Here is a 13,916-nt window from a genome sequence, read left to right as displayed (position 1 = left end):
AGAGAAAGGGAAGAATTCTCACCTCTCTATCCTTCTTTATTAGTTCTTACAGTCGGACTAATAATAAAATTAATACAAGGCTAGATTAACAGGAGAAAAACCAATGTAACACATGTGCATGGGTGGTAATAATATGGCGTTCAGATCATAAAATGAGGCTGAAAGGATGGAAGCAGACATTTATACTTTTTAGACAAAGAAACAATAAATTAGTGAAGAATTGACAGAACAAGAAAAGTTAGTGTTATTAGAAAGGAATCTAAGCAAGGATTGGGTATTTATTAGTGAGGAATCTAAACACAATGTGGGCTTGGGTAGTAAATTAATAAAGAGGCAATAAGGTTTGTTTATACAGACTCTTTCGCTCTGGATTCTTTAATTCTAATGACATAGGAATTCTCCACCTGCAGGTGTAGGTAGGCCACCTTTCACCTGGAAGATTTATCTCCCATTTTGAGGGGGACAGAGAGAGGTCAATGTTCTTGCCCTGGCAGTTTCTTAAGTAAGTAACTTAACTCAAAATAATAAGTATGCCATTGTGGGACATTGCGGTGCAGGTTGTCTTGGGCCCTGACAACTATATATTGCATGCTTTATTATGGGCTCATTTATATTCTTCATTTGGATTACATAAGAGTGAGTTTCTGCTGTCATTATAGATTTACTTTAAGAAATTTTTTTTAACATGGCCACTTTCTCTGTATAGTCTACCTTTTAAGTTAAATAGACTTTCCTCCCTTGGACATCATAACCATTATCATGAGAGTTAATAATTCATAAATCCAGTTAATAAGACTTTAACTACTTTAAGTAAGTCTAAAACTTACCAGCAAGAGCTGAAGAAGAGATCGGCAAAGACTAACCCCTTTAGTACTATTATTTTATGGAGAATGTCTCCAGGTGAGCTAGAGCTAAATGAAAGGGGAATGGAAAGTATTTGAAATAGCAGAGCCATCTTTTTCTATGTAAAAATAAACAAGACAATTAAAAGGGCTGCCATCCTGTAATTATCAAGAAGTCCTGCCTTACAGACGGAAGCAGGGCTTTGTTAGACAACAAACATTTGATCTGTAATCTAATATGAATAATGATCCAGACACATGAGTAAGATTCTATTAAACAGTGATGGCAAACAGCCCATGCTGCCTGGATGAGGCACTTGGTGCAACATCAAAAAAGGGACCTAATTTTTCTAAAACCCAGTAATGCAGTACTGCTCTAGTTTGGACTTTGATCAATAGATAAGTGACCTAAGAGGATCACTTTCTTCTTTCTTCTGGGATGCAGGTCAGAGTACATTCCTAGCATCCCTTTTATCTAGGTATGTTTTATGCATTTCATTTAATTAGTGCTTCTGAAATAACAAATCTATTTTGGCATGTATACCATACATGGGCGTGACCGGGGTTTTGCCTTTATAATTAATTTGAGCTCTGCCAGCCTTCCCATGAATCTGTGGTCAGTTGAAAGTTGGAGCTGAGCAAAAGAGTGAGGGTAAGAAATAATAATCCAAAGGACAAACTTTCTTGAGCAACTACAGGTGAGAAGCATCATCACCATCTATTAAAAGTAGAATGACTGAGTTGGCCACCTTTACTTCTAATTAATATATTTTTTTCTTCAAACTCAAATCTTTAAGATGAGATAATTCCTTGTTTCCCTCTTTGAGGGTTTCTTCGTTCTTTTGGGTATGGAAGACAATGCTGAAATTTATTGGATTTATATTTATATCGTTACCTCCCCCAATTTGATATGGGAAATTTCTTCACAAAGAAGTTATCCCATAAGATGTGATGGATAAAGCATCTGCCAGGAAATGTTATCCTCCTGCAAAAATGCAAATCACAACTACCGCTGGCAATGGTGGATGGATAATGCACAAGAAAGATAGATCGCTGAAATCCACAGATAAGCCTCAAATCTCATTTCGGCCCCAAATTCCTAATGCTTCCCCACTCTCAACTGACTTTCTTCAGAGTCGATGGTAAGCTGCAAATATCACAAACACGAGATCCGTTCTCTTTTTCTAGTTTTCAAAAATTTTAAGCTATTAGTTTAGAAGTTTGAAACGAGAAAGAACATAATACACTATTCTTTATAATCAGTAACCTCTAAAAGTCAGTTTCATTGACATCGTAGCTACATCTCCCATTGCAAACATATATGTCCATCACGCTATGAGCTAAATTAGATTTTCTGCTAGTCTGTACTTATAAGGTCATTTACATTAGAAAATATAATGTCATCTATGGAGGGAGAAAAGCAGAGGTTTTCTGCTTTTTGCTACTCTTCCACCTCGAACTTTCCTGCCAAAGGAAATGAGAGTGAAGGACAAAGTGTTAAGGCTGGGGAGAAACTAAAGAGTATGGATGTTTACGGGGAAAAAACCAAGAGTGTTGAGGGAGCCAAAGCAGCAGAGAGAACGGAAGAAGCTGTCATTTCCCACGGAATTCCCTGGTGGGCTCAGGGACTGGACAGCCGCCGAAACGGATCTTGACTCACGGCCGCCCACCCCCAAGACTGTCCCTGGATTTCAGGATTTCCATCCACTGAACCCCACTCCAGATCACAGGTCCAAGAATCGGAGCTTGAAAGTCATCATCCCAGGAACGCATCCCTTCCTCCATTCCTGCCAGTTTCACCAATCTGCATCTTCTACAATTCCAGGCAGGCCCACGCATAAAGCCAGTGTGGAGCCTTAGTTCATACACCTCTGGTTCTGTATGAAATGCCTGTCTATCGGTGTCCCTGCCTGTACCCTTGGACAATGGCCCTGACCTTCTCCGACTTTATTGCACTTGACTATTGGCCCTTGCAATTATGAAGGAGCATGGGACCCTAATATTTAACACACCTGCAGTCTTAACATCTCCTGGCCTACTCTACCCAGTTATCTCATATATCATAACATAGACAGGGATCTAAAATAGTGACTGGAATGTAAAAAGTGCCCAATAAATACTGAATGGCATGTGGGTAAACTACAAATCTGTTCTGTATTTAAAGAAGTATATGGAAAATATGCACATCGAGAAATCATTCACGTTGACTCAATTTAAGATTTCAGAAACAATGGTGCCTCATCATCAATGAATGCCACTTATCATGACATTTGAGTATCCCGAGGGCCATTCCTTGACATCATACGATCACAGAATAGCTAGAAGTGTTGGACATGTCTTCACAGATGACTTTGTCACAGCTGCATGAAGAATAAGGACAGTATTTGGTACTGCCAGCTCCAGGGAGAGACAAATGCTGTCTCAAGAGTTTTCTAGCTATTACTATACCATGTGATGCCACCAACTTTACCTTCTACTTTCTCACTTTAGGTAAACCCGAGACTAAAGTGTTAATAAACCAAGAGATCCTAACTTGGCATCTTGAGCAGAATAATTTTGTTTGGCTGCTTTCCTTTTCCAGTTCCATTTTCTCCAGCCCACATATCATCACTTGGGGTTCCCACGTTACTAACTTTCCCTTCGTTTCTCTAACCATAGTTTTTAGACACAAGACGAATCTATCCATCCAACCAAGGAGGATCAAGAAGCCAATGATAGGCCGATCACATGAAATCAATCAGTCACTTCCCACTTACAAGCTTCCCGGAGCTTCTCTTTGTCGTAGTGGAATCCTTCGTAATCTTGCAAACTGATTTTGTTCACCCGGATCCTCAGGCGGTCTGGGACAGACTGGGGACTGCAAAACAAGAACCGCGAAGTCAGACATGGATAAGAGAGTGGCGCTGGGGGTCATGCGCCTGGCGGGGCTAACGGTGACTTCCTCTCCTCATGCGTGGAAGAGGAAGTTCACATTCGAACCAGAACTGTGGGCTCTTTACCAGACTACAGCAATTATCTGGAGAACATTTCCCCAGAAGCCTCAAGATTCTGACATTTAGGTAAGAACAAGGAAATAAGCGGAGAAAGCTTCTGGAGACCATTCATATCATGATTGCTATTAACTTATTAAAAATTCTAATATGATTATATGTTTAGTTCCACAATAAATTACATGCAGTGAGAAGTGTCACAGAGCTATAAAGAAATATGCCATGACAGCCAAACATGGTGGCTTGGCCCTCAGAAGAGACAGAAAAACTATAAAAAGCAGACCAAGAATCCAGAAAACACAGGGCCGAGGATGAATTAGCTCTCTACACCCCAAAAGTCTCTGTGAGCCCTTCTCAGGCAGAACATGTTACAATAAATGCTGACTGTGATGGTGCCTGTGAACACCCAAAATGAAGAAAAAAACCTTAGATTTGCATAATGTACTTTCTTTAGGAAGGGAATGAAGTATGTAATTCCTTTCAAAAGAATTCAATCCAAACTCATTCAGAATATTAAATAATAGCAGGGGTAGTACCAAACTCTCTGAAGCATCCTGTTCGTTTTCACAATGTCTTTACACCTGGATGCTCTTAAGTAATATTTTTAAAATAGTTTAATTATGGGCATTAGTTGAGTAAAACAATTTAATTTTCATCATCACCACTATGGGTCAACACATTTCTTCAAATTATTAATATAACACAATCCCCACCTGTCCTTGAACATTATCTCACACTCAGATTTCATTGGCTCAGAGAATTTTCTCAAATAAAGGATTGCTTCTCTTTTCTCATATTATGAGATAAAAGTCACCATTGACTACAGCAGAGAGAATGGCCTCACTCCTCAATTCATTTCAGGGAAGGAAGGAAGGAAGGAAGGAAGGGAGGGAGGGAGGGAGGGAGGGAAGAAAAAAATGATGACTAGAAGGACAATAAAATATTGTCAAGATACTGCTTCTCCCACTTGAACACACACACCCACACATGTGCATTTAATTTCATTGCAACTCTGGAAGAAGGAGAGAAAAAAAATAATGTAATCTAATTCTCTTGTCTCAAACCTCATTTTAGGGCCAAGTATATTAACTTCTTCCACATAGACTCCCACTCTACTCATCCCCCAAATAACAATTATACATCCAACCACATGCTCCTTTATGTTATACGGTGCCAAAAATCCCATGGATTTGATGGCAAAGTCACAGAGCCTAGATTAACAGAGTCAGATGATCTCTATATGGCACTCAGATTCTTTTCTTTATCAATAAACCATCAACGGGGGCGTGGTTAAGTAAACTGTGGTATATTCAAACAAGAGAAAGCTGGGCAAATATTACAAATGAATATGTAGATCTACACTTATGTAGAGGGACGTCTGACTACAACATACTGTTAAGTGAAAAAAGTTATGGAAAATTATCTATGGCATAATCTCCTCATGTCAACTGTGAAACCTTGGAGTCCGTATATGTAGAGAAATGTCTGGAGACAGAGTTTAACAAGCTGGTCCCAAGTGGCTATCTCCACATGATGGGATTTCAAGATTCTTTTACATTGAGTATCAATGTTTTTAGAAAAATAATATAATTATTTTAAAAGTATGTTAATATGTAAATAAGGATAAGAGTAAAAATAGGAATTATAGCAGTGTTAGGTATAAGATGTGAGTAGATAGGAAAGAATTTCAGCGATTAACAGTGACCGTGACAATAGTTATATCAAATGCTTATCCTAAAACTAAGAAGAGTCCAATCTTTTTATTTTCAAGTTTACCCCGGTGACCTGCATAGACTATAATTAGCAAATATTTTCCTGCAAGCATAGCGGATAATAGAGTAACTGAATCCATAGGATATAGTGGGCTATCACACTCTGTAATGGGAGCCTAGGAGGAGAGAGGTTGAAAGATCTCTCCCTGAACGATAATTGAGATGACAGCAGATCTACTAGTAGTGAGCTCTGGTCTCCTCCAGTGGCCTGGAGGTATCAAGACTAAGCCTGGCTAGAGCAGTAGCAGTATAGTGGGAAATAAGATTCACAGAATGACTGCAGACCAGTTACTGTACCCTCTCCTCCAGGGAGCTCCTCAGTGGCTAACCAGTGTGTACCCCCTTCCTCAAATCCATCAGTGCCCGCTCCATGTCCACACATTTCTAACTCCCAGCTTCTCATCTGTGCCCACCACATACTGCTGCCTCCTGAACCATGGCCTCCCACCTGACCTACAGGTGGCACACCATGGATGTACAACAGGAACTGTCATGGGAACAGAACTTTTGGATTCCAAATGAATTCACACATTATCTCACTTCATCCCCAGAATGACCAGCTAAACAAGATGGAAGAAAATGAAGACTCTCAGTAGCCATCCGCCTTCTGCCTTCCACCACATCCCCTATCCTGCTCTCAGCCCTCCATCTTCCGCCAACAATGCACCCCACCTTCCCACCAGCATCGGCTTGCTTAATCCCAGTTTTCTAACTGTGGCAGCTCGTGTTTGGCCTGCTGTCAAATGTTGCCCCAGATGAGGCCCACCCACAAATTTCAGAGCATCAATCATACAGCCCGTGACGGAAAACCCCTTTGAATAGTGTAAGCCTGGTGTACACAGTAGCTATGGGAGGCAGCTCAGTGATGTGAGAGCTCAGACTCCAAGTCAGATCACCTGGATCTGAAGTACTGTTCTTCCACTTAGCAGTTAATCAGGAAACTGTGCTTCAGTTTCTTCATGGGTAAAGGGATAATAACAGTATTTGCCAGGATTATCATAGGGATATTATAAGAATCAAATGAGTCAGTACAGGTGATGTGCTTAGAAAAAAATTGTCTAGCACATTGTAAGTACCCAACAGACATTATCTGTTATCAGTATAATTATTATTCTGAAGAGTCCTGTCCTAGATAAGGTTCTGCCTAATAAACCATAGCATCTGCTAACGGCAGGTGTTGGGAGAAGTTTAAGGCACATACAGGAAACCTCCCCAGACATGCTGACAAGCTGCTGGGTTTTTGCTGGGGGAGTATCATCTAGCCTGGCTGGTGTCATGATTCTCTTGCATCTTCTCCCACCTGGTATTTTACGGGCCAATCAATAACATGAAAATAGACAACTAGAACATGGAAGAGGAAAAGTACACTAAGATGAAATAAAAGCCAAGTCATTCAGTCGAGTCCCTTTATGTCAAAATATATTAGTGTCTCATTAATGGCTGACTGGAAGTAGAGAATGACAAAGGTGTTCTTTGGAGTCTGGGGAATAGCTCTGCCATTAGCTTTCTAAAATTAAATTTTGCCAAGAAAGTTAGTAGAGCATAGAAGAGACTAATAACCTGGGTAAAAATAAATTTACCTCTGCGCCAACATCTACCAAAAGCTATTCTTATACTGATTTAAGCTCTATATTAGGGGTTCTGAAGCTGACTTCATGGAACCTCTCAAGGATCCCAAAGGAACTCAGCAATCTGTGAACTACCTTTGAAAGTGGGCGGTGACCTTAACCTGTCACCTTCCCACTCATTTCCTCTGAAACATCGAGATTGAGCTCCTTGTACAGAGTGGAAGTTCATGGCTATGAACTCAACTTCCAATTGCCCCCCGTGATGATTTTCTTGAGAAGTGCAAGAGCACCTCTTGTTCAAGGCACTCACATGGGCCTCCAAAATCTCCAGACCACCAGTTCCCTGCCCATATTAGGTACGCCTGTCCCCGTGAGGTGTTGGGGGAGGAAGGGGGAGTGCCTTCGAGACAACTTCCTGAACACTCACTGCTATTCATGCCAATAGCTCTTATAAAAATTGGCCCCTCATGGACTTTCAATCCATTAGGGTCAAGTTCCTCTCCTATGCCTTCAAACTTCATTCTTTCAACCAATTTCTTTACTAAACATTGCTTCTCTCACACTGATTACAGACTCCTCTCATTTCAATCTCTTCCACATGGGCACTCTTCATGGATGAAGGGGATGAGCTGGGTGATTTTGTTCCCCAGGGTCACTTCCAGCCAACTGACACCACATAATTTTCTCTTCTCACTGGAAACATTAATCATCTTGGAATAATACCCCTTAATGTTAAGACAATACAGCACAGATCACAAAGCAGGATGTAGAGTCAGAAAAATTTTAGTTTTACAAACAGAGACTCAGGGATGTGGACTAGTGGTTACCAGAGGGTAGAGGGTGGGGGAGAAGGGGGAGGTACAGGGTAAAGGGGATCAAATATATGGTAGCTGAAGGAAACTGGACTCTGGGTGGTAATCACACAACAGAATATATAGATGTCAAATTATAATGTATGCTCCAAAACTATATAATTGTATTAACCAATGTTACCCCAATAAACTTAAAAAAAAGAAAAATTTTAGTTTCAATCCGCCCTCTGATAATTAATGTGTTTGATATTGTAAACTCTGAAGTTATCTTCTCTAAAGCATTTTCTCATCTGAAAATGATACTGATAATAAGAATGTAGTGAGCATGAATGAGAAGACACACGGAAGGCAGTTAACACATTCCCGATAGGGAGTAAGCGCTCAAAGATGTGTTATTGTTGTTGTTGTGTTACTATTACTAACATCCTGATGTTTCCACAAGCCCCATATTGTTTTATTCTATCCTGGATAAAAACATCACAGCAGAAACCAGAGTCCCAGCTCTAAATAGTAGTTAGTAGATCTCAGCCCTTAGCAGGATGAGATTCTGCTGACGTGGCTAAGGTAATGAGATTTGGAATTAGATAGCCATTGATAATCTGTTGGATGAGAATGCAAGTTTACAAGATATTCTCCTGAAAGATATTAAGAATATAAATCTTAATTCATGTTACAAGAGATCCTTAAAGTTATATCATTATTGTACATTTTCTTCTTGTAAATGTCCTGTTCTCATTAACAGTCTTTAAATAGTTCAGTGCAAGACCTGCCCTTAAAACATTCACTACGTAGACACATTGATTTTTATGATGAAATTATACATATATATAACCAAGCACTTGTCTTTCACATATAAAGGGATTTCCTTTGCAAGGCAGAAAGGCATCACGACTCTATCTGCCTTTCTCCCTTGAGGCCTGATTTAATGATAGTAGTAATAAGTTGCTTTCATTTCTTTTCAGCAATGGAAATGTGAGATTCTACCCAATCTTAACCTAGATATAATAAAGTATGTTTCTAACTAATCTTAAATACAATTCATTTGAACTGGACCTTATTTTATGCATGGACTTTGATTAAAATATTAATTTCGAATGTGAATTCATGGCATGGAAGACTATTTTTTCCTCCTTCTTGCATCTCCAGCACCTAAAATAGAGCCTGACATGTGTTGTTTACAAAAACTATTTTTGGACAAATAAATAAATGCAAGAAAGTCATGGCCTTGAGCCTTTAGCACAGTTTGCCATCAGAGCGTCTCTAAGCTGCTCACAGGAGGCCTTTCTCTGGAAAACCCTGATTTAGCTGTCCATTTCCCCTTAGATCTGGAGGGAAATCCAAGTTGGATTATGTTCTCTCTATTCCTTGCATCGTATCTCCAGTGGGATCCCAAATAAAAAGAAAGAGAAAGAACAAACGGTAGATGTCCTTTCCAAGAAAGTACATAAACCATTTCAGGACTGCCTGTTCTTCACTTAAATAACAGTGAACCAGAAACATCTACCACCACATCCTTTAAACAGCTATCAAACCGGGCTTTATTTAGAAATAATTATAATCAATGGCTTCTTTTAGCAACTTTCTAGAAAATGCTGTAATTTACCCTGGGACGTTTTCAAACTGCCACTAACAATAACCTATCCAAAAATACATCCAAGTGGGCCTCTTCACATTGAATAATAAAACCAAATTGAAGCGAGGCTTCTGAACAGAGATTTAAAATGGATTTTTAACACCTGCCGAGTTCAGATAAAACTTAATAATTTTATTGCCTCCTGCCTAGATGACAGAACCATGCCTCAGGAATTTGAAATAAGTTGCAAAGAAGTTTTTGAATTTGGAACCAAGGATAAAAACCAAAGTCACATCGGCAGCAGTCAATCATAAACTCCACTGTCCGACTTGTGTTTCTAGAGAAAGTACATTTAAAGGTGAATCGTTTTTTGATAGAAGTTGAGTAAGTTCTCAGCTCCCTAACAATCCATTTGTGAGGTGGCTGATATGTCATAGCTTACAAATTATTTGCGACAGCAATCCCCTCCTGATCTCCAACAACATAATGGAGTTAAAGCATTAGCGGGTTGGGAGAGATCTTAGATGTTATCTAACTCAATATTTGCTATCCCATCTGATTCTATAATCTTCTATGATTGCATCTTCAAACAGCTGTTCAGTCTCTGCTTGATCCTCATCTCGTAGTGAGGTACAGAATGGACGTAGCCTATTCATTGTTTCGACTGCTCTAAGCATTTGTAAATTCTTCCTAAAGAATCTAAACCCATTTCTCTCTCTCTTCCTCTCCTCTCTCCTTTCTTCTCTCCCCTCTCTCCTCTTTCCTCTCTCTCTCTCTCTCTCTCTCTCCTTCTCTCTCCATAGCTTCTACTTCTTGGCCCGTCTTCTATTATTTGGGTCAGAATTAGGTTTTCTGTCACTGAGACAATCAGCCACAGGCACTAATGGCAAAAGAACGTAAGCTTTAAGCACCAGAACTAGACACATGTCAAAGAAACACTGGCTGACTTCATGGCTAATAGGTTTTAAAATAGGCTATAAGTATCATAGAGCAAAAACCATTTAGGCCATTGATTGAAACAAAGCATAATTCTGAAATTTTCCGAAGATTTTCAGATACACGCTGACATGCTGGGGCACCATGTTCCTAGCATTTAAAGGAGCAGCACAGAGGAAGCACTAGTCGTGGCTTCGGTCGGTGGCATTGTGAAGCGACTCGACTCAGCTTGATCAATATTTCAAATTCTCCCGACCACCCATTTCTCTTTAGGGGCAGTGAATTTCATAGTATTTATTGATTCCAATACATTTTTTTTTATTTTTTAAGCCATTCATGGACTCACAGCTTCCTCTCCCTCCGGTCATGGTCTCTTGTCTTTCTCCTCTCCTTTTATTCTCATTTCTCGCCTTAATCCCCCCTTCACAGCAGCATCCCCCACGCTGGTGAACTCCCTGCTCCTGGAAACTCCTTCTTCTTGGATTTCAGTTCAAAACACTCTCCTGAGCTCTCAACTAAATTTCCATCTGCTCCTTCTCTCTCTCCCCTGCAGTTCATCCTCTTCTAAATATCTTTCGAATACGTGTGCTTCTTTACTCAATCCACTGAAAACCACACAGACCAAGCTACTGGCATCTCACACCCAGACTAAACTGTACTCTGCGTCCAGTCGCGCCCTCATCACACTGCCAACTGAGCCGTCACTGTGAAACGGAAATGTGATTCTGACATGATGATTTCTGTCCCTCCCCCCACCCCATCATCACGAGCTTTCGAGAACAGGATGCAGAGTTATGTATGCCTATCTTTACGTCTCCCACAATCTATACCAACCACAAAGCTCTGAACATGTGTTAAGCTGCTGTTTCCCATGTGGACTTATGATCTTTTCAAGGAGAAAAATTATTTTTCATGACAACTGACTACATTTTTTATCAAACTCGAACATGTGTGATGCATAAGGTACATCAATGGCCAGAATGGGATCACTCAACAGACTCTGGTTCGAAGGAAAAATTGATTCCCATTACAAAACCAACAAATAAGAAATAATTTCAATGCTCATGCATTATAATTGAATATGCATAATTATGTTATTGCTGTGCTATCTTCATGTACGGAGTTGATTCTCTGGCTTGCTTCATATGAATGAAAAAGAATTTGTACTTATCATTAGATACCATTCAGAGATTTAAATCTCATGAAAGTAATCTACTGCTCTAATATTTGCTAAATTGGTAACTAGGGTGACAATCTTTTAGAAAAAAAGTCTTGTAGAATAGGAGTTTTAGACTTTAAGTTCCCACTTACACTCTTTTTTTTTTTTGCTCTTTTAAGCTTAAAGAGTATTAAAATTGGACAAAAAAAAAGTCATGATGAAAGGCAAAGGAAGTATCGCAGGAAATAAAGAAGAATGAAAATTAGAGGTAGAGGGAACATGCATTTTTGTAGCAGAGTTTGACAAATTCAAATTGCTGAGATAAAGAACAGATAAGAACAGTTGGAATGGGGACAAGTAAAAAACTTGAGCCCTGTCTTTCATCACACCAAATCATTTCCACTTTATGAAGTAAGTCCATGTAAAGGGGTTTCCTGGTTATTAAAAATGACTAAAAATGCCGTCAGGAAACACTAACACGAGCTACTTTTAGTATTGTAGCTGCAATGGCATGGAGAATTCTTTTGCTGTTCCGATGGTATAGAGGATCATCAATCACTGCCTCCACGAGGTAAGGAACCATTGGGCTTGAACCAATGAGAAATGATAGGACAATGTTATTCCCAAGCCACCTAAATGACTTCAGATCTTACGTGCTCAGAAAGAAATTCTTTTTTATTTCAGGTTTCAATCTCTATATATCAAACAAAGAGAAAACCTCACATTTGCTATTTAAAATGCTAAAATTCTCTGCTTGGGTTTATAATCACAAGCTGTTATAATATCCTGATCTTATTTGCAACTGATAAAGAAACTGACTTTCTTTGCTGGAAAGGGGAGTGGAATAAGTGTTGGGATTTGTGCAGTTTAAAAAGTGTTATTTCGTGGAAGACAAAACTTGTGGCTTTTCATATATATCAGTAAGGATGCTGAATTAGGCTTAAAACTAGTGGTATATTTGTTCATCTTCCAGTAATTCTAAACGCTTTGATGAATCAAGTGCTGGCATTTGAGTGGGTGTCTATGCATAACGTTAAAACAATATTTTACCAAAAAGAAAACCCTAGAGTACATGTAATTAAATTTTTTTTTAACACTTCACTTATAAATCTAGAATTTAGAATTTTTATAAGTAAAAATAACCTAACAAAGCAGCAGGCAAAATGCACGAATCAATAATGGAGTGAAAATAAATACAGCTATCTATTAAAGTCGAGGAATGTTGTAACCCCAATTTGAGAAAGGACTGAATGTATGAATTATAAGATGTGTCCTATTGAAAAGCTACTAACTGAGTCGTAAGAGAATAGCTCTGCGGCCATAGGAAACATCCTCAGTAAGGTGAGAATTCCATGTTTTGTTTTATATCAAGGAAACTGGCCTGACAATAAATGGCATTCCATAAGAAATATTGCCTTCAGTGGTTTTAGCTTTCTATATAAAACATTTTATAAAAGGAACACATACTTCCCAAAATCTGGGTATTAGAGATAGTATTGGCAAAGTCATTTTTTCTCAGTAGGTCATCAGTATTTTACCCTATTATGTTTTGACTCTTATTTTTTTTCCTCCAGGTTGACAATGGCTTGCCAAGGTCTGGAATACTCGGTGGTACTACATCTGGCTCTGGAGAGAGATGTGGCATCACGACTCTCCAATTCTCCTATTCGTCAGCAAACAGCTGGTGGAAAGCTAAGACCCCACTCGTAGCACGGATGTGTTCCCACTACCCAGTGTTTCCTTGTCAGAAACCCAAGGAGAACGAATCAGAGAGTCCATTAAAACAGGGTTCCCCAACCCCCAGGGCATGGACCGGTACTGTTTCGTGGCCTGTTAGGAACTTAGCTACACACACAGCAGGAGGTGAGCGGTGGGAGAACAAGCAAAGCTTCATCTGCATCTGCAGCCGCTCCCCAGTGCTAGCATCACCGCCTCAGCTCCACCTCAGATCATCAGGCATCAGGTTCTCATAGGAGCACCGGTCCCTGGTGCCAAAAAGGCTGGAGACCGCTGCTCTAAACCCAATTCTCCTTTCCATCTCAGGAATTTAGCCAATTACGTGGAAACTTTCATTACCTTTATCTACTTTTTGACCCGATGGCTAAAGGATTATTTTTTGAACCATTCTTCTTGTCAGTGTAAGAATGGACAGAATAAAGACACATTGCTAGAATAGAACTTGTGAAAATTGTGTGGCAATTCTATCACTACAACAATTACTAATCAACAAAAATAACTTTGTAAAATTTGATAGAAAACTTGAG

General features: G+C 39.5%; 1 protein-coding gene across 1 annotated transcript in view; it reads right to left on the bottom strand.

Moving 5' to 3' along the window:
• DGKI (diacylglycerol kinase iota) overlaps positions 1-13,916 on the bottom strand; it is a 200,818-nt gene that overhangs the window by 109,298 nt on the left and 77,604 nt on the right. The window contains exon 15 of the mRNA XM_025045818.1: positions 3,599-3,699. Within this exon, the coding sequence (XP_024901586.1) occupies positions 3,599-3,699 (101 nt within the window). The remainder of the gene's footprint in view (positions 1-3,598; positions 3,700-13,916) is intronic.

Source organism: Pteropus alecto, unplaced genomic scaffold (assembly GCF_000325575.1).
Source record: "Pteropus alecto unplaced genomic scaffold, ASM32557v1 scaffold22, whole genome shotgun sequence".
Taxonomy (NCBI): domain Eukaryota; kingdom Metazoa; phylum Chordata; class Mammalia; order Chiroptera; family Pteropodidae; genus Pteropus; species Pteropus alecto.
This window is presented reverse-complemented; position numbering and strand designations above follow the sequence as displayed.